The 22,161-nt window shown below is 35.3% G+C and overlaps 1 protein-coding gene across 6 annotated transcripts in view; it reads right to left on the reverse strand.

The window, feature by feature from the left end:
• The window catches only part of SLC4A10 (solute carrier family 4 member 10), a 268,072-nt gene that overhangs the window by 99,252 nt on the left and 146,659 nt on the right, over positions 1–22,161 (reverse strand). For all 6 annotated transcript variants that reach the window (XM_036884247.2, XM_036884246.2, XM_036884250.2 and 3 more), the window contains exons 5-6: positions 18,205–18,365; positions 2,393–2,581 (exon numbers count right to left, since the gene is read on the reverse strand). In XM_036884247.2, the coding sequence (XP_036740142.1) occupies positions 2,393–2,581; positions 18,205–18,365 (350 nt within the window). The remainder of the gene's footprint in view (positions 1–2,392; positions 2,582–18,204; positions 18,366–22,161) is intronic.

The following is a 22,161-nucleotide window of genomic DNA, read 5'->3' on the forward strand; positions in this document are numbered from 1 at the left end:
AAGGATCTGTATGTGTTCAGATAAAGGCTGATTGTATAAATGGTGGCAGAACCACTTCAGAACTTTCTAGTTTTCAGAAAAACTAAGCATTTGCCTGAATAAGACAAAAAGTCTCTCAGAAAACTTTGTACCTATATATATCTATTTGTGCAGTTGCGAATCAATGCTCTAATTCTATCATTTCTTCTTATGTTTAACAGAGATTTAAGGCAATAACAGCGTACGTCTTGGTCTACGTGATACTACAATGAATGGTTCATCCAGTAAATTCAGCACACTTTCCCTTCAAGAACAAAATGAAGTAAAATTATTTTATAGTAAACATCACCAGTGAAATCTGAGATAAAATTATGGTTAGTTCACAACGCAAGATCCTTGCTTCGTTGAATAAAAATATCATCCTTCTTACAGACATACATTTTATTGTCTGATTTCCAGGAAAAGTAATGAAATGATGGCAAAAGTCTATTTTCTTTAGATGTGTTTGCATTCATAGAGAGATAGTTCATGGGAATACTTTAAATAAGGTATTTAGACTCACATAGACATAAGCCTTTAGTCAAAATCGGTAAATACCTCAGTGGGTTCTCTTAACATCATCATATCAAATAAATACTAGTATTGCAAGCATAATAAAAGTGCTACATTTGTCAGTCTCAGAATATAAAGCCTTCACTTTGTCACTTTATATGTAACATAATTTAAGGTAAATTGTGATTAAGAATATGAATGTATTTTAAATAAATGATGTGACTCAAAGCAAGTTAAACATTCTCAAAATGTCCAGTGGATTCTACAAACACAAAATGTTACATACTATAAAGTACTCATAGCACTTAACTAACTTAATACAGCCTTCTCTCACTATCTGAAATTATAGTGCTCCTATGAAAACTTTCATAAGCAAAATGACATAAAGTGAAAAGTATCCTCTACTTTCCAAAAGTTCATATTACAGCACTTCACTTTTACAGAAGACCTACCTTAATACAACAGCTTTTATTGTAAAAATGAAAATCTTCTTCAGATTCTTTTTGGATAGTGAAAACAGGTACTAAGATAGGTCTTTCTAAAAGCAAAGTGGTGAAAAGCAAATTTTTGGAAGGCAGAGATTACCTGTATGTGCACAACCACACTCATCTTTACAACAACAATGACACAATCATTGAAGGGTTTTTAAAGGGTTTTAAAGGGTCTTTAAAACACTGAGTATTTCAAAAATCATTTTGCCACTAAGAACTTTTTCTAGTTCTGAGATATTTAATGATCATTGAGTTGTTAAAACATTTCTTCTATTTGTACATATTTGATTCACTGGTACAAAAACTGGTAAAAAATACCCATATAAAGCAAAGACTTGAGAAAACTGATTTTCATGCATTTGTATTTAAGGCATCTCTGAAGTTTTTGAAAATAGGAGTGAAATTATATAATATAGTCCATGTCAATACATATACTTCAGTCCATTTGTAGAAATCAGAATCTTTCTAGTAAAGCATTTGAAATTATTTCTCATTAATTTTTATCTTTTAAAAGTGGGAACTGTTAGAGCTGAAGGAAGTTTAACAAACTCATATCATCCTCCTGATAACTTTATTTTGCTTCAAAAGACTAATGGAAAGGATGGATAATAACCAGAGATCACTAAGCAACTCGCTTAGTGTCAATGTTGAAGGAGATTTGCAAGGGGAGAATGCAAGAGAGAATAAAATACACTGGAAGGATAAAACAACTTGAGGCATACACCATAAGGGGTAAGTCATGATTGTTAGAAAACAATGGTTGGTGTCATCTGTGTTGATGTTGCAAAGATAGTTAAGTGTAGAGGCTTCATGGACATTGAAGATGCATGACTGCAAGCAGCAATGGGCCCATCAGCTGGAAATCAGGCTTAGTATGTAGAGCCACAAGCAATGCACTAGCTGGTCTTTTCAATTGAAATCTCTAATAGAATTTGTTGACCATGAGTTACATGAAACCAACATCTTTTTCCACAAATATTAAATGGTAATCATTATTCATTTTAACTAAAAAAAAAAACCCCTAAGTTAAAGCATTGTCTTATATTTAAACTCTGGGACACAGAATAGGACCTTGTATAGGAAGCAACGAATGCTCAGTTTATATTTGCTGAATGAGTTTATAGCTTATTGGATAAAAATTTCCCTTGCATTCTTTCACGAACTGCTCAGAAAACTTAAATTCTTTGCTAAAATTTCTACAGTTTGATGCTTGATAATAAGGCTTTCTATGTACATGAAAAGAAACAATTCTACTAAAACAATATGAATTTCAATAGATCATTTTCAAACATATTTTAAAAGATTTAGAAGCACTTTGATATATCAGGCACTTATAATAAACATAAAGAGTACAATAAAGAAACAGTTACCATTTTTATCCATGGAATTTGGTTCTGATTGTTTCTTGCCAATATCAGCAAAGGAACGAACAATGGGAATCCTGTTGGTGAGTTTTTTCTGATTCTGGTGGTGATGCTGTTTCATCAGTGCCTCGTGAACTCTGTGACGTACATCGTCATTGAGCTGACCTGAGCTCACCTGTTGGTCAAGGACCATATCTGAAGAGGGATGGCAGGAAGAAAATTAGCACAGCTTTCCTCTGATAAGAGCAGCGAACCACTAAATCCAAATATACATACCCTAGATAATCATATACATCTTAAAATAGTAATGAATTCCTTTAAAAGTCTCTAAAGTATGGCCTCACAAACAAAAGGTTATCTTTGTAGAAATGTGGTACAAGAAAGATGGGGAAGTTTTATTATAAACTATTCTATTTTAAAGACATAATGATTTTATGGAGAATTATTTTTCAAATGGATGTAGTTGTATTGAGATCAAAGTGCTTCATGTCCTTCATTACTCACACTGATGGGAGGGAGCAGAGGTAACATCAATATAATTAATATGTTTACAATTGGAAAGTGGTTTTGCATTTATATTTTTCATATTATATGTGTTCTCCCTTTTTTCTAATAGAGAATAATTTCCCTATTTCCTCTTAAGCAAACAAATCTTTTTTTTGCTTAATCTGTAAATATTTCATGCAAGGAGGCATAGGCAGCTATCTAGATGGTTGCATTTGGAGAGTAAACAAGTTTTAACATTGATATAAATTTAGTCCTCACAAACCTTCCTCAAAAACATGTTTACATTAAAAAGGTATTCTATCCCCATAAACCAAAGAATGAAAAGTGAGTTTCAGAAGGCTATAATTAGACTGATATTTACCATACAGACTGTGAAAAATGCCTATATAAAAAGTAGATGAATAAAGGTATTCTAAGATTCTTGGCAATACAAAGATCACCTCAGTAAATCTCAATGTAATTTATCTGCTTTCAGATTATCAAATATTAACACTATTTGATTTTTCAAGGCACTAACTCCTTCTGCAGATCACAACAAATTGACTTCCACTGCCTTTCTGAGTTTACTGAAGATTTTAAATTAGCAGAATTCTCCCACACAAATAATTTTTTCCTTCAGTGTGAAAGGGAAATGGACAAGGGATACAGGCTTGGATCGTGGTACCACATGTGTCACCTTGTAAAGCTGAATAATCTCAGGATCCTTATTTGTAAGATGGAAATAATATCTGTAACATATGTGGTTGCCAGGACTAAGGAGATGAAGCACCTAATGCACTGATTGGAATATTGAGGCCCTCAGTAAATATTTCCCAGAACAGGAATTTCTTTGCAATTTCCATTAAGTAGGTTATGGGTCCTTGCTGGGTTAGCAATATTTGTATCAGACAAAATAGACTTCAAGACAAAGTCTATAACAAAAAAATGAACGGTATTATATAATGAAAAAGAGGTCAATCTAAGAGGATATAACATTTGTAAATATTTATGCATCCAACATTGGAGCATCTAAATATAAAAAACAAAATATATGAAACAAAAATATAGAACAAATATTAACAGACACTAAGGGAGAAATTGACAGCAACACAATATCAGGTGATTTTTAACACCCCACTTACATCAATGGATAGATGATCCAGACAGAAAAACAATAAGAAAACATTGGCTTTAAGTGACATATTAGACCAAATAAACTTACAGAATATTCCACCAAAAAGCAGCAGAATACACATTTTTTTAAGTGCAAATAGACCATTCTCCAGAATAGAGCAAATGCTAGACCACAAATCAAGTCAATAAATTTAGGTAGATTGAAATTATATCAAGCATTTTTTCTGACCATGTGGTAAGAAACTAAAAATGAATTACAAGAATAAAATTGGAAAAACCAAAAACACATGGTTTCTAACAATGTGCTACCAAACAACCAATGGGGAAAGCAAAAAATACCTTGAGACAAATGAAAATGGAAAGACAACATTCCAAAATCTATGAGGTACAACAAAGATAGTCTGAAGAGGGAAGTTTGTAGTGATACAGGCTTACCTCAAGAAACAAGAAAAACCTCGAATAAACAATCATACTTTACACTAAAGAAACTAGAAGAACAAAAAACAAAGCCCAAAGTTAGAAAAGAAAGGAAATAAAAACCAGAGTGGAATAAATCAAATAAAAACAAAAAAAAATCAGTGAAACTAAGAGTTGGTTCTTTGAAGAGATAAAATCGATAAACGTTTAGCCAGACTCAAAAAGAAAAAAAGAGAAAGGGCTGAAGTGAATCAAATAAGAAATGAAAGAGAGTTCCAACTGATACTACAGAAAAACAAAGGATCAAAGAGTTGACAAAACAATTATATGCCAACAAATTAGACAACTTAGAAGAAATGGATACATTCCTAGATGCACACAATCTTCAAAGACTAAATCATGAAGAAAGAAATCTGAATAGGCCACTTACTAGTAAAGAGTAGTGGGAGTCAAAACACTGATAAAAGTCCAGGATCATCTAGCTTCACTAGTGAATTCTACCAATCAAAGATTTAACACCTGTCCTTCTCAAACTCTTCCAAAAAAATGGAAGAGGAAAGAACACTTTCAGGCTCATTTTAAGAAGTCAGAATTACCCTGATACCAGACAAATATGCTACTATAAAAGAAAACTATAGTCTAATACCTCTGATGAATATAGATGCAAAAATCCTCCACAAGATATAACCTAACTAAATTGAACAATACGTTGAAAGGATCATACACCACAATCAAGTGGGATTTATTCCAGGGATTCAGGGATAGTGCAGTATTCACAAGTCAATCAGTGTGATACACCACATTAACAGAAAGAATAATAAAAACCATACGATAATCTCAATGGATGCAGAAAAAGCATTTAACATTCAACACTCATATACAATAAAAACTCTTAACAGAGTGGGTATAGAGGGAATGTACCTCAACATAATAAAGGCCACATTTGGCAAATGCACAGCTAACACCATGTTCAATGTTAGTCAAAAGCTGAAAGTTTTCCTTTAACATCAGAAACAATAGAAAGATGCCTAATCTTGCCACTTTCATTCAACATAGTAATGGAAGCTCTAGCCACAGGAATTAGGGAAGAAAAATAAATAAAAGGTATCCAAATTGGAAAGGAAGAAGTAAAACTGTTCACTATTTGTAGATGACATAAAATCATATATAGAAAACCTTAACAACTCCACCAAAAAGCTGTTAAAACTAATAAATGAATTCATAAACTTACAGGATACAATATTAATATACAAAAATGGTTGCATTTCTATACACTAACAGGAAACTATCAGAAAAAGAAATCAAGGCATAAAAGTTCAACAGAGGAGAAAGAGAGGAAGATGGCGGCGTGAGTAGAGCTGCAGAAATCTCCTCCCAAAACCACATATATCTATGAAAGTATAACAAAGACAACCCTTGCTAGAATAAAGACCAGAGGACACAGGACAATATCCAGACCACATCCGCACCTGAGAGAACCCAGCACCTCGCGAAGGGGGTAAGATACAAGCCCCGGCCTGGCAGGAGCTGAGTGCCCATCCCCCCAGCTCCTGGCGGGAGAAGAATAGGCAGAGCGGGAGGGAGACGGAGCCCAGGACTGCCGAACACCCAGCCCCAGCCATCCGGGCCAGAGTGCAGACACAGTGCGTGCCCAGGGGGCCCTGGATACTGGGGGAACAGGGCAGCAAGAACAGTGAGCGGGCACCGGTGGCCTGGAGCCAGAGGACACCAGAAAAGCGCGCGACCATTTTTTTTTTTTTTTTTTTGCTATTTTGTTCTGGCAAGCGCTTTTTGGAAGTCTTAAAGGGATAGGGACCCCAATACTAGGGAAACAGGGCAGCAACACCGGTGAGCAGATGCCTGAGGCTGGCGCCGGAGAATAAAGAAAAACGAGCGGCCACTTTTTTTCTTAATTTAAATTTTTTTTTTTTTTGTGGTCGTTGTTTTGTTTTGCGGGTGCTTTTTGGAAGTCTTAAAGGGGCAGGGTGGGACACTTAATCCAGAGGTAGGGAATCAGGGGATCTCCGGGCACCCTAACCCCTGGGCTGCAGGGAGCAGGGAGGCCCCTTACGGAGATAAATAGCCTCCAGGCCACTCCCCCTCCAACGCGACACCACCACTTTGGAGCAGAGGCCCGGACCAGGCCAAACCCACAGCAAAAGCGGAGATAAACTCCATAGCAGCCCGGCAGGAAGCAGAAACCCTGTCTGCGTGCAGACACCCAGCACAAGCCACTAGAGGTCGCTGTTCTCCCAGGAGAGGAGGGCCACAAACCAACAAGAAGGGAAGTTCTTCCAGCCGTCACTCGTCCCAGCTCTGCAAACTATTCCTATCACCATGAAAAGGCAAAGCTACAGGCAGACAAAGATCACAGAGACAACACCAGAGAAGGAGACAGATCTAACCAGTCTTCCTGAAAAAGAATTCAAAATAAGAATCATAAACATGCTGACAGAGATGCAGAGAAATACGCAAGAGAAATGGGATGAAGTCCGGAGGGAGATCACAGATGCCAGAAAGGAGATTGCAGAAATGAAACAAACTCTGGAAGGGTTTATAAGCAGAATGGATAGAATGCAAGAGGCCATTGATGGAACTGAAACCAGAGAACAGGAGCGCATAGAAGCTGACATAGAGAGAAATAAAAGGATCTCCAGGAATGAAACAATGTTAAGAGAACTGTGTGGCCAATCCAAAAGGAACAATATCCATATTATAGGGGTTCCAGAAGAAGAAGAGAGAGGAAAAGAGATGGAAAGTATCTTAGAAGAAATAATTGCTGAAAACTTCCCCAAACTGGGGGAGGAAATAATCGAACAGACCACGGAAATACACAGAACCCCCAACAGAAAGGATCCAAGGAGGACAACACCAAGACACATAATAATTAAAATGGCAAAGATCAAGGACAAAGAAAGAGTTTTAAAGGCAGCTAGAGAGAAAAAGGTCACCTATAAAGGAAAACCCATCAGGCTAACATCATACTTCTCGACAGAAACCCTACAGCCCAGAAGAGAATGGCATGATATATTTAATACAATGAAACAGAAGGGCCTTGAACCAAGGATACTGTATCCAGCACGACTATCATTCAAATATGACGGTGGGATTAAACAATTCCCAGACAAGCAAAAGTTGAGGGAATTTGCCTCCCACAAACCACCTCTACAGGGCATCCTACAGGGATTGCTATAGATGGGAGCACTCCTAGAAAGAGCACAGCACAAAACACCCAACATATGAAGAATCGAGGAGGAGGAATAAGAAGGGAGAGAAGAAAAGAATCTCCAGACAGTGTATATAACAGCTCAATAAGCGAGCTAAGTTAGGCAGTAAGATACTAAAGAGGCTAACCTTGAACCTTTGGTAACCACAAATTTAAAGCCTGCAATGGCAATAAGTACATATCTTTCAATAGTCACCCTAAATGTTAATGGGCTGAATGCACCAATCAAAAGACATAGAGTAATAGAATGGATAAAAAAGCAAGATCCATCTATACGCTGCTTACAAGAAACTCACCTCAAACCCAAAGACATGTACAGACTAAAAGTCAAGGGATGGAAAAACATATTTCAAGCAAACAACAGCGAGAAGAAAGCAGGGGTTGCAGTACTAATATCAGACAAAATAAACTTCACAACAAAGAAAGTAACAAGAGATAAAGAAGGACACTACATAATGATAAAGGGCTCAGTCAAACAAGAGGATATAACCATTCTAAATATATATGCACCCAACACAGGAGCACCAGCATATGTGAAACAAATACTAACAGAACTAAAGGGGGAAATAGACTGCAATGCATTCATTCTGGGAGACTTCAACACACCACTCACCCCAAAGGATAGATCCACTGGGCAGAAAATAAGTAAGGACACGGAAGCACTGAACAACACAGTAGAGCAGATGGACCTAATAGACATCTATAGAACTCTACATCCAAAAGCATCCAAAACATTCTTCTCAAGTGCACATGGAACATTCTCCAGAATAGACCACATACTAGGCCACAAAAAGAGCCTCAGAAAATTCCAAAAGATTGAAATCCTACCAACCAACTTTTCAGACCACAAAGGCATAAAACTAGAAATAAACTGTACAAATAAAGCAAAGAGGCTCACAAACTCATGGACGCTTAACAACACGTTCCTAAATAATCAATGGATCAATGACCAAATCAAAATGGAGATCCAGCAATATATGGAAACAAATGACAACAACAACACTAAGCACCAACTTCTGTGGGACGCAGCAAAAGCAGTCTTAAGAGGAAAGTATATAGCAATCCAAGCATATTTTAAAAAGGGAGAACAATCCCAAATGAATGATCTAATGTCACAATTATCGAAATTGGAAAAAGAAGAACAAATGAGGCCTAAGGTCAGCAGAAGGAGGGACATAATAAAGATCAGAGAAGAAATAAATAAAAGTGAGAAGAATAAAACAATAGCAAAAATCAATGAAACCAAGAGCTGGTTCTTCGAGAAAATAAACAAAATAGATAAGCCTCTAGCCAGACTTATTAAAAGGAAAAGAGAGTCAACACAAATCAACAGTATCAGAAACGAGAAAGGAAAAATCACAATGGACCCCACAGAAATACAAAGAATTATTAGAGAATACTATGAAAACCTATATGCTAACAGGCTGGGAAACCTAGGAGAAATGGACAACTTCCTAGAAAAATACAACCTTCCAAGACTGACCCAGAAAGAAACAGAAAATCTAAACAGACCAATTACCAGCAACAAAATTGAGGCGGTAATCAAAAAACTACCAAAGAACAAAACCCCCGGGCCAGATGGATTTACCTCGGAATTTTATCAGACATACAGGGAAGACATAATACCCATTCTCCTTAAAGTTTTCCAAAAAATAGAGGAGGAGGGAATACTGCCAAACTCATTCTATGAAGGTAACATCACCCTAATACCAAAACCAGGCAAAGACCCCACCAAAAAAGAAAACTACAGACCAATATCCCTGGTGAACGTAGATGCAAAAATACTCAGTAAAATATTAGCAAACCGAATTCAAAAATACATCAAAAGGATCGTACACCATGACCAAGTGGGATTCATCCCAGGGATGCAAGGATGGTACAACATTCGAAAGTCCATCAACATCATCCACCACATCAACAAAAAGAAGGACAAAAACCACATGATCATCTCCATAGATGCTGAAAAAGCATTCGACAAAATTCAACATCCATTCATGATAAAAACTCTCAACAAAATGGGCATAGAGGGCAAGTACCTCAACATAATAAAGGCCATATATGATAAACCCACAGCCAACATCATATTGAACAGCGAGAGGCTGAAAGCATTTCCTCTGAGATCGGGAACAAGACAGGGATGCCCACTCTCCCCACTGTTATTTAACATAGTACTGGAGGTCCTAGCCACGGCAATCAGACAAAACAGAAAAATACAAGGAATCCAGATTGGTAAAGAAGAAGTTAAACTGTCACTATTTGCAGGTGACGTGATATTGTACATAAAAAACCCTAAAGGCTCTACCCCAAAACTACTAGAACTGATATCGGAATACAGCAAAGTTGCAGGATACATAATCAACACACAGAAATCTGTGGCTTTCCTATACACTAACAATGAACCAACAGAAAGAGAAATCAGGAAAACAACTCCATTCACAATTGCATCAAAAATAAAATAAAATACCTAGGAATAAACCTAACCAAAGAAGTGAAAGACTTATACTCTGAAAACTACAAGTCACTCATAAGAGAAATTAAAGGGGACACTAACAGATGGAAACTCATCCCATGCTCGTGGCTAGGAAGAATTAATATCGTCAAAATGGCCATCCTGTCCAAAGCAATATACAGATTTGATGCAATCCCTATGAAACTACCAGCAACATTCTTCAATGAACTGGAACAAATAATTCAAAAATTCATATGGAAACACCAAAGACTCTGAATAGCCAAAGAAATCCTGCGAAAGAAGAATAAAGTAGGTGGGATCTCACTCCCTAACTTCAAGCTCTACTATAAAGCCATAGTAATCAAGACAATTTGGTACTGGCACAAGAACAGAGCCACAGACCAGTGGAACAGACTAGAGAATCCAGACATTAACCCAAACATATATGGTCAATTAATATTTGATAAAGGAGCCATGGACATACAATGGCAAAATGACAGTCTCTTCAACAGATGGTGCTGGCAAAACTGGACAGCTACATGTAGGAGAATGAAACTGGATCACTGTCTAACCCCATATACTAAAGAAAACTCAAAATGGATCAAAGACCTGAATGTAAGTCATGAAACCATTAAACTCTTGGAAGAAAACATAGGCAAAAACCTCTTAGACATAAACATGAGTGACCTCTTCTTGAACATATCTCCCCGGGCAAGGAAAACAACAGCAAAAATGAACAAGTGGGGCTATATCAAGCTGAAAAGCTTCTGTACAGCAAAAGACACCATCAATAGAACAAAAAGGAACCCTACAGTATGGGAGAATGTATTTGAAAATGACACATCTGATAAAGGCTTGACGTCCAGCATATATAAAGAGCTCACACGCCTCAACAAAGAAAAAACAAATAACCCAAGTAAAAAATGGGCAGAGGAACTGAACAGACAGTTCTCCAAAAAAGAAATACAGATGGCCAACAGACACATGAAAAGATGTTCCACATCGCTAATTATCAGAGAAATGCAAATTAAAACTACAATGAGGTATCACCTCACACCAGTAAGGATGGCTGCCATCCAAAAGACAAACAACAACAAATGTTGGCGAGGCTGTGGAGAAAGGGGAACCCTCCTACACTGCTGGTGGGAATGTAAATTAGTTCAACCATTGTGGAAAGCAGTATGGAGGTACATCAAAATGCTCAAAACAGACTTACCATTTGACCCAGGAATTCCACTCCTAGGAATTTACGCTAAGAACGCAGCAGTCAAGTTTGAGAAAGACAGATGCACCCCTATGTTTATCGCAGCACTATTTACAATAGTCAAGAATTGGAAGCAACCACATATATCTATGAAAATATAACAAAGACAACCCTTCCTAGAATAAAGACCCCAGAAGATGGCTGGTTAGCCAGAGACGGGTAAGATTCCTCAAGGGAGGAACAACCTAAGACAGGCACAGTCGCAGGGGGGCCATCAGGTGAGAAATTGGGGATCAACAGAGGTGAGGCTTAGAACCTCGCCCCCCCTGTTCTGAGAGAAATCTTCTGTATACGTGGATGTTTTATTGCCCTTGTCTAGCTTGGATTAACACATAGTCTACAGGCACACACCTGATCATCTACATTTGCTCTCTTACAACACTAAACTTTATCTTGTATCTACCTACCACTTCAGCATTTTATTAAAAATAATAATAATAAAGAGAGAAATGTGGTATCCACATATAAATCAAGTATAAACACCAAATGAGTATTCATATTTGAACTGTTTATAGTTCATAATGCATGAGCAAAACCAAAAGTTTCTGTGATGACTGCCCTTGTACTGCTCATCATGTAACTTATTCAATATGTAAGAATTTGTTCTCCATGTAAGAACTTGTTCATTATGCTTCAGAAGATTGGAGACTGATGAAAATTTGGCTTGGGGTGGATTAATGATTGTGCATTGAGCATTGAGTCCCCTATACAGAATTTTATTGTTGTTAACAACCATTTGATCAATAAATATGAGAGATGCCCTCACAAAAAAAAAAAAAAAAAAAAAAAAGTATACACTTCCAATGGTAAAATAATAAGTAACCAGGATGTAATGAATATAGTCAAGATATTGTAACAGCTTGGTATGGTGATAGCTGGTACCTAGAATTGTCATGTATATAAATGTTGTATCACTATGTTGTACACCTGAAACTAATGTAATGTAATACCATGTGTCAACTACCCTTCAATAAAAAAATAATTATCTACAAATAAAAGAGAAATCAAGAAAAAAAGTCCCACTCACAATTACATCAAAAAGAATAAAATACCAGGAATAAATTTAACCAAGGAGGTGAAAGACCTGTAATTTAAAAAGTTTGAGATATTGATTAAAGAAGATACAAATAAATAGAAAGACTTACCATGTTCATGGCTTATAAGAATTAATACTGTTAAAATGTTCATACTGCCAGAGCAGTCCACAGATTCAATGCAATCTCTGTCAAAATACCAATGGCACTTTTTTACAGAACTGGAACAAGTAATCCATTAATAAGTATGGAACTACAAAAGACTCCAAATAGTCAAAGTAATCTTGAGAAAGAACACAGTGGTGGTATCATGGTCTCTGCTTTCAAACCATACTACAGAACTGTAGTAATCAAAACAGTATGGTACTGACACAAAACAGACACATAGATCAATGGAACAGAATAGAGAGCCCAGAAACAAATACACGTATATATGGCTGATTAATCTCCGATAAAAAGAAGCAAGAATGTACAATGAGGAAAGTACAGTATCTTCTATAAAATGGTTCTGGGAAAACTGGACAGCTACATGCAAAAGAAAACTTGACCATTATATTACACCATATATGAAAATTAACTCAAAATAGTTAAATATTTAAATATAAGACCAGAAGCCACAAAACTCCCAGAAGAAAACAGAGAGAGTTAGCTCCTTGATGTCAGTCTCCACAATATCTTCTTGGACCTTTCTCCAGAGCAAGGGCAATAAAGGCAAAAATAAACAATTGGGGCTACATCAAACTATAAAGCTTCTGTATAGCACAGGAAATTATCAACAAAAGAAAAAAGCAACCCAATGAATAGAAGAAAATTTTACAAATCATACATCTTATAAGGAGCTAATATCCAAAATACATAAAGATCTCATTCAACTCAATAGCAAAAATACAAATAATCCAAATAAGAAATGGACAAATCTGAACAGACGTTTTTCCAAAGAAGACCAGTATTTCCAAAGATGGCCAATAGGCACATGAAAAGATGTTCAACATCACTTACCACATGAGATATCACCTCAACCTGTCAGAATGTCTACTATCAAAAAGACAAGAAATAAAAAGTGTTGACAGGGTGTAGAGAAAATGAAACCCTTGTACACTTGGTGGGTGTGTAAATTGGTGAAGCCATTGTTGAAAACAGTATGGAGGTTCTTCAAAATAAAAACAGAACTATTATTCAATCTGGATATTCTTCATTTGGATATTTCTCCAAAGAAAATGAAAACACTAATTTGAAATGATACATGCATCCCTATGTTTATTGCAGCATTATTTACAATAGCCAAGACATGAAAGCAACCTAAGTGTTCATCAACAGATGAATGGATAAAGAAGATATGGGAGATATGTGCATATGTATATAGATATACACATATACACATATGGGAGACATACATAGATATAGATACAGATGTAGATATAGAAATAGATCACAATACTACTCAGTCATAAAAAGAAGAATTAAATCTTGCCATTTACAACAACATGGATATACCTGGAATTTATTATGCTAAATGAAATAAGTCAGACAGAAATAAACAAATACAATATGATTTCTATTAATATGTGGAATCTATCAAACAAAACAATACCAGATTCATAGATACAGAGAACAGATTGATATTTGCCAAGGAGAAGTGGTTGGAGTGTGGGTGAAATGGGTGAAGGGGATTAAGAAGTACAAACTTCCAGTTATAAAATAAATAAGTCATGGGGTTGTAATGTACAGCATGGGTAATGTAGGCAATAATATTTTTTTAACTTTGGTGAAGATGGTAGCTAGATTTGTTATGTTGAACAAATGTATACAAATATGGAATCACTGTGTTATATACCTGAAGCTAATGTAATACCGTATATCATTTATACTTCAATAAAAATTTTTTAAAACAAAAACACCCAAATCAAATATCTAAAAGGATGAATTTCATTGGTTCACATAATGGAAATACTGAAGTTAGGCTGGATTTAATTCCATTTCTCTGTTATTCTATCCATTTCCCCTTCTCTAGGTGAGCTTTAACCTGAGGCTAATTTTTCTTATAGTCATAAGGAGGAAATACATATCTTCATTCACATCTATAGAAGTTTTGCCTTTTTGTGACTTTTTTTTCCCTGCCCAATAAAAATTCTCCCAAGTATAATTGACATAGTCCTACCTATGCTGAGCCAATCACTGGTAAAGGAGATAGGCCTCCCAAGACGGGCTTAGACTAATCAAAATCCATATTTGCCCTGGAGGCAGTTTTCTAAACCAGAAATTTTTTCTGTAATGGGACAGATAATGAATATTTTAGGCTTTCTGGGTGATACAATCTCTGTAACAACTTCTCAACTCAGCCTTTATAGAATGAGAGTAGCCATAGACAATGTATAAATAAATGAGAATAGTTACTTTTTGATAAAACTTTTTGATGGACACTGAACTTTGAATTTCATGTCACAAAATATTAACCTTTTCATTATCTTTGCAGTCATGTAAAATGTAATAACCATTCTGAGCTCTTAAAACTGATAAAATCAGGCAGTGGGCCAAATTTGCACATAGAGTATAATCTACCAACCTTTGCTGTATCACTTTGCTGTTTACAATGGAAAGAGATGGAATGCATGATTAGGAATCAGCCATAGTGTCCACTATAATTACCTGCAAACTACCTTTTAATTCCAAAAATTTGTAATAGTACAGAACATTTAAATCTGTGTTTCTCTTCTTTGGAGATCAGTAATTATAATATCCCTGAATTAATTTGAAATAAGGAAATGATATATTGCGACTTTACACAACATAACATGACTTTACACTGAAACCTTGTTATGATGGAAAAATGTATATAAAATATGTACTACATATTTCATAATGGGAATTGTAAAGTAGGTCATTAAAACACCAAAAGGACACCACTGCATGGAGTTTCATCTGTAAGCCATGATGTATCCCCAGTTCAATATTCTAACCGGAATCAAAATCATATAATAATCCCCTTGCACAGGTTATGATTTTTAATTCCTACCAAAGCACAATCTTTCCAGTTTTGAACACTACAAAAACTCAAAAGTCACTAGTTTTACAGTTTTTCAGAGATAAGTTCTTTACTGGAAACAGTTTTGTATGAAAGAGTAAATAGAAAAAAAAACCCTCAATTGCTCATTAGTCACACAGAAATACACAGCAGACTCTTCTTTGGTATTCCTGCAGCAATAACATCTTAATGAACTGGGAAAGTTAATCATTTATCTTAAGAATGTAACATACTGAGGTGAGATTTAAGTACCAAAAGGAGTCTGACTGGCTAATCTCTGACATTGTTCTCTTCGCCACTCTATTATGTATTAGTATTAGCCTTCAAAAGTAGGAAAGGATAATGGACCCTAATGGCTTTGAGCCCAGAGTCACGTGCTACAATCTCAGCAAGCTGATGCCTAAATAACACAGTCTAGCCTGCCAAAGCCCGATGCCGGGATCTGGATGGTAAGAGAAGCAGGAAGAAAGAGAAGGATAAATAGGTCACACTCTTCCAGCACTAAGCAGGCTCTGGGGAAAACTAGTACTATTTTGTAAAAAGGCCTCAGAATATTTTTAAAAAATTAATTCTAATTAGGCAGGGATTTTGTCATCATCAATCCATATTGCCTGCTGAATGAAAGCATCTAGAGACCCAGGTTTTACAGGTTCTGTGTAAATCTCTATCTACTTAAGGATTATCTTATAAATGTTTTACCTTAAGAACCCATTCATTGTCTTAACTTTAAAAGATGCTGGGAGAGGAATGGGGAATGGAAGACGTCTAAATTCTACAGATTGGTTGACAGCATTAGAAAGAGTGTATGTGCTTAAAATGTATATTACCATAAGAATACTTACTTTTCAGACCAAAGATGGTAATAGGATAGGCATGTTAAAAAATATATGGCTATTCCTTTACTCCCTAATCTGAAGATTGCATTCAGTGGAGTAAACTATGCAGTTTTCCTTTGGGGAAAGATTTTTAACAACAAAAATTGTTTTAATGAATGGAGAGCTATGATAATCTGTCCACGGAACTAACTTTGGTTTAGTTTTAATTTCTTACTCTTATAGACAGAATTAGGTTAAGGTATACACACTGCAGAGAGAATATTTTTATTATTAATCTTTATAGTGATGAATTTCAAGATTAACATAGCCCATAAAATTGCCTATAATTCATGTAAATATAATTAAAATGCATTTTCAATACAATTAATCCCCATATCAGAATAAGTCATGGTAAGAAAATGTACCTGGAGAATTCTGGATTTGAAAAGGTTAAGTAATAGTTCGAAGGAAGAAGTTCAAATTTATTCTGAGTTCCATGAAACATTGGGAAATAGACATTTTTAAATTAACTTTATCCAAAAGAAAATCCTATTTTAATTATACCAGAAATTCTTGACAGCCCTGCCAGATACAAATGGGATTTTCTCCTGCTAAGTCTATAAAAATCTCTTTAAAGAATTATCTAAGAGTCTATTAAAAACATATCAGAACACTGATATAAAAGCCTTTCATCATTCTAAAACAATATCTGAGTCATATTCTTCTACTAGGAAATATCTAGAAAACATTAATGCTGCAAAGCCTGTGTCTTCACAAAGTACTAGGGTTTAGAGCCCTGAGATACACTATTATATTGTTAGAAAACTGAAACTAGTGATGTTAGTAACTGTGTAACATATAGAAACATATAAATAAGAAGTGAAGAAAAAGGTTTAGGTCTTATCATTAATTGCTATCATCACAAATTATCATGAAATAGAAAAAAACAAAATCTATGATTATAGGTTAATCAAAAGAAATGATTCCCATCTCTGCAAGTATTGTCACTTTTTGTTTATCAGTTCTTAAAATAGGGGAAATAGCCTCCTCCGTACCTCATAAGGTTGCTATGATAAAAAAATACAGTAATAGATGTGAAAACACTAAGTTAGAAGTCTTAAAATGAAAAGCATACTTTTTATTACACACTTAATAGTAATATAACTCAATTGTCACTAAGTAAAAATAATAGTAACACAATAAGAAAATGATTACAAGCTATGGGAGAAAATGTGTTAACAGTTTTATTAAGGGAGAAATAAATACCTTTGGGTTAATAAGTGAAACTGAAATTACTCAAAGAAAAAGAAAGGATCTCTTTTCATTAGTGATTGAAAAGGAATCTATGGTAATAATGATCAGACAAGTATTTCTAATCATATATTTCTATGTGATATTATGTCTAAACTACTGACCTCTTCTGAATGGCATTTTTACAAACTTCTGTACACTAAAAATGGGACACCCAAATTGGGTTACTTTTGAGATAGAAAGATACAGACCAGTTATGAAGAGCAACTATGAAGAGCATTTTCTGTTTAGTTCTAAACTGAATTATTTTTCCTTTTCACTGAAATTTTTTAATTTGGTTATTTCATATATTTGAATATTGAAAAAAATAAATTTCAAGCTTTATGGGTTTTCCCTTCAATTATCTCATGGTGGTGATTTAATTAAATATGACAGCGCAAACCACTAAATACTAAGTGGGAGCAGGATATCTAGGTTCTTACTCTAGAGTTGCCACTGACAAGGTAGGCCATATTTCTCTGAGAATCAATTTCTTTTATATTAAATAAGGGAGGAGAAGAAAACCATTTTTAAGGTCATTTATGCTAATCATGTGAATTCATTTTCTAAAGGTCACACAGATAGAGAGTTATAAGGAAAAGGGAATAGCAAAAATCAGCTGTACCTATGAGTGAAGAAAAAAAGAAGTGAGAAAAAAGAGACTGAGAAAATAAGATATACCTGCAATTTCTTCTAAAGTGTTGGCATGCATGTCCAGCAACACAGTCCCATTCAGAATACAACTTCTTAACTCAAACAAGCTGTGCAGTGAAAGAGTAGCCACATAAGGCTTGCTCCATCTTTCTCCTCCGTCTTCCACATCTTCTTCAAACTTCAACCACCTAAACAAACGCACATTATGAGCACACTGGATATTTGGTTGCATGAGAACAATCCTTTATCCCAATAACAAAAGGTAGACATAGAAAAATATTCATATTGTTTCTTGGTTTTGTGGGTGTTAGAAGTAAGTAAAAGTTAACCCAAGTCATTTGGCTTATTTCACTTTCATCCCATTTAATAAGCAATCTTTTTGTCATTGAAAACAAAGAGAAACATATGTTATTTGCATTAGTCTAGCTCTGAAAAAAAAATTTTAATACAAATCTTAAAGCAGTGGCCACAGTGAATCTGCTTTGTAGAATTAGTAAAGAGAATTAGGCTTCATGGAAAACTAATTGAAATTGAAAAATATTCAAGAGAAAATGAAATCATGTTCATTTTTTCTTTAACAGGAGGTCTTAAAACTAATTATTTTGAGTATCCTGATAACTGCTCTGGTTTTTAGGGCGGCTAGTACAACTTACCTATTCTACAGGAAAAATACTTGTTAGGCATGTCTGGATAAAATCTAGTGAGAGCAGTTGTTTCCAAGGCACTAAACCTGTGAGAACTGAGCTCAGCCCCCATTCCCCGGGCCTTCCAGGGATGAGGAAAGCAGACCCTTCATATCGTGGTGCCGAATGGGAGACCAACATCTTTTTGGAGTGAAATGAAATGTAATACCTGTTTCTAGGATAAATGAAAGGTATAAAGGAAAACCAATGATTTTACTGCTCTGGCACAAGCTCTAACCCTTGTTCTTCAGGGACTTGCTCTCTAATCCCAATAGATGACCAATTTAGTTCCACTGTTCCTAATGAACCATAGGCGAAACTGTCTTTTCTTCCCCACCCCTACTATTTTCCTCATTCCTTTTCTCCTTAGTCATTTGTCCTCTTAATTCCTCTCTCAAAGCACTATCACTCAAATTCTCTCTGTATATTATATTACTGCTTATGCATTATGCAGTCCAACTCCAATAGAGGACCAGTATGTTGCAGTAACTAATCAGAGGATCAGTGGACTAACCAAACCAACTTAACAAACAGGCTACTTGGAATGATTAATATGCAGCGTTCCAAGAAAGCTATGGATCTGTTCTCAGTGTTCAGGGAGCAAAAAGTGAGGAAGAATAGCTGTGCCTGCAAAGAGTTTATAGATAGGTAATAGCTATGCCTATCACCTGTTTACAGGTTGAAAAAATTTACATTTAAGCCCCAAATCACTGATGGTATCCCTTGAATCCTGGCAATTTTACCGAATACTTATGTCTACACAGTTGGGAATTTTTCATACTAATGAGTCTAAACAATTTCAGCCCTTAACATAATACTGCATTATTATGGACCATAATACTTCATAAATCATCTGATGGTCATAATACTGCTCATCAAGTATAACTAATTCTCCCTTTCTTCCTAGTAGAGTAGAATAACCCTATTTGGCTCCCTTTTAACTTGTTGACTGTTGACAGGCTTTGAACAGTGAACTGTGAGCAGAAACTATGTGTGTCACTTCCAGACTGGAGTCTTTCATTGCCAGGATGAGACTTTTTGGAGCTCTCTTTTCCCCTGATGTGGTCACCAGCAATGCTGCTGTATCATCCGGGGTCTCTAAGTAGCCATGAAGAATGGATGTGCAAAGCCTCCACTGATTTATGAATGGACATGTATCATGAGCCATAAATAATCCTTTGTGATTTTAAGCCTTTGAGATTGCAGGATTTTAATAGCATAATTTAGTCTATCCCAACTGATACAGATGACCATTTCTGTAAATGATTTTTGTGTACACTGTGAAGTTTAGATTGAGGATATTTTTTACCTTTAGATCTCTTAGTGTGCCAGTCCCATTTGCTGAAAGTCAACTCTTCCTCCACTTAATAGCTTTTGCTGTTTGTCAAAAATCAGTTAGCTGTACTTTGGTTGCTCTTTCCTAGTTCTCCATTTTGCTCCATTAGTCTACATATCTACCTGACAGATATTTTAAAAACAACCTTTAGAATAATTTCCTTCAAATTGGAGGCTTAGGCTTTTAAAAAAGAAGAATGGAGTCTCATGGAGGTCTAAGCAGTTTGGGGGTTAAGATGACCAAATCTAAGTTATGTGCATGGATGGTTTGATAACTCACAGGTTTCATGAATATTACAGGAGGAAGCGTAAAATACTTTCCATAAAAAGGAAACCACAAGTTACAAATATGAAGTTACTAAAAATGTCAAGACTCAACTTCAGAATGATGCCAAAATCTTTAAGAGGTATTTAAACGAACATTTTTAAAAGACTATTTTAAAAATCATACACACACACAAATATATCTTTCTCTTTCCTGTTTTATTTTATCTTTTTCATTCCATTTCATACTTCAAAGATAGAAATGAAGAGGTCTGGCAACACAATAAATCCTGTTTCAAAGTTTGTAGTCACTAACTAGACTGTCAGCTGCAAAATGCCTGATTGCAGTTAATGACCTAAAGTGCTGCAATTTATTCTAGTTTTCAAATAAACTCAGTTGACATTTGCTTGAATAGCAAACCAAAGCAAACAAGAGCCTCACAGGCATGAATGAGATGTGATGGGCAAGGAAAAAAAAAAATCAAAATTTAGGCCAATTGCATGACATTTTCTATGGCAGATTTAAACTCTGATGAGATTATTTTCATTTCCTTCAGTGTGTCTGAATATCTTTTCATCCATGATTAACATATTGGAATCTCTCTCTACTAAACAACACAAATTATGAGTTTCATTAGTTCTTTGAGGATTAAATTGATGATTCTGTCCTCTGTAATACTCATGTTAAAAGTCTGAAAAATAAAAATATTCTGCAAAATTTTCCATGGAAATTAACACTTTCTGTTTATTTTATTCCTACTAATTCAGTTTAACCTAAGAATTGTTATTGTCTGAGTCTATCCAAATAGGAAGTAAAATATCATCCAGAAATACAGATTTAAGGGAAGTCATGAATTCTTAAAACAAATTTTTCTTGGGTAGAATTGAGGATATGGAAGATGAAGGGGGGACGTGGTTAGAATAGAGATTAGAGAATAACATATGCAATCATAAAGTGCCTATTTTAAGGGGAAAGAGAAAACGAAATACATTCAGACCTAGTGCTTATTGACATTAGCAGTCCTCAATACATATAATATCTTCATATCTCACACTGCACTAAAAATCTTTATGACTTAAACCTTTACTAATTTTGAATATCAAATGCCTCACGGCATCAAGAAAATTGTTTTGATGTGATAATCCTTTTCTACATTACCATGTATCAGAGGCCTGTTACCCCCTGCTTTGCCTCTTCTGAGCTCATTGTGGGAAGCACTTTTAAAGGGCAAGCACAGTGAGTCAAGCATGTCTTCACAATTGCACAGTGTGCTATCATTGCATGCTTTTCTATTAATAACATTACATGTTATTTATACTGAGGACATTGTAATTGTGTTGATTTCATTAGCCCTTGTCATATGGCTTCTTTTTTTGGGTTTTTAAGAGTGAACGGCTGTTTTCCACAAACATTTATTAACTAATTATGATTCAAAAATTTAGTTTCAAAATCTAAAACTTTGCTTAAGTTTTACTTGGCAACAGTGAGCATGAATTATTCAAGATGTGATATGTGACAGGTGCAATGTGCTGATAAAATATCCTTTCTATTTCACTATTAGGGAGGAAATTTATTAATTCCCCCTGGAATATTAATCAGGAGAAGAAAGTGTTTCAAATGGTTATGCAAATGATTTATTAGAACTAAATTGCATTTGAAAAATCAGATGGAGCTATGAATTAATTAAATTAGTCTGTTTTA

The sequence above is a fragment of the Manis pentadactyla genome, chromosome 8 (assembly GCF_030020395.1).
Source record: "Manis pentadactyla isolate mManPen7 chromosome 8, mManPen7.hap1, whole genome shotgun sequence".
NCBI lineage: Eukaryota > Metazoa > Chordata > Mammalia > Pholidota > Manidae > Manis > Manis pentadactyla.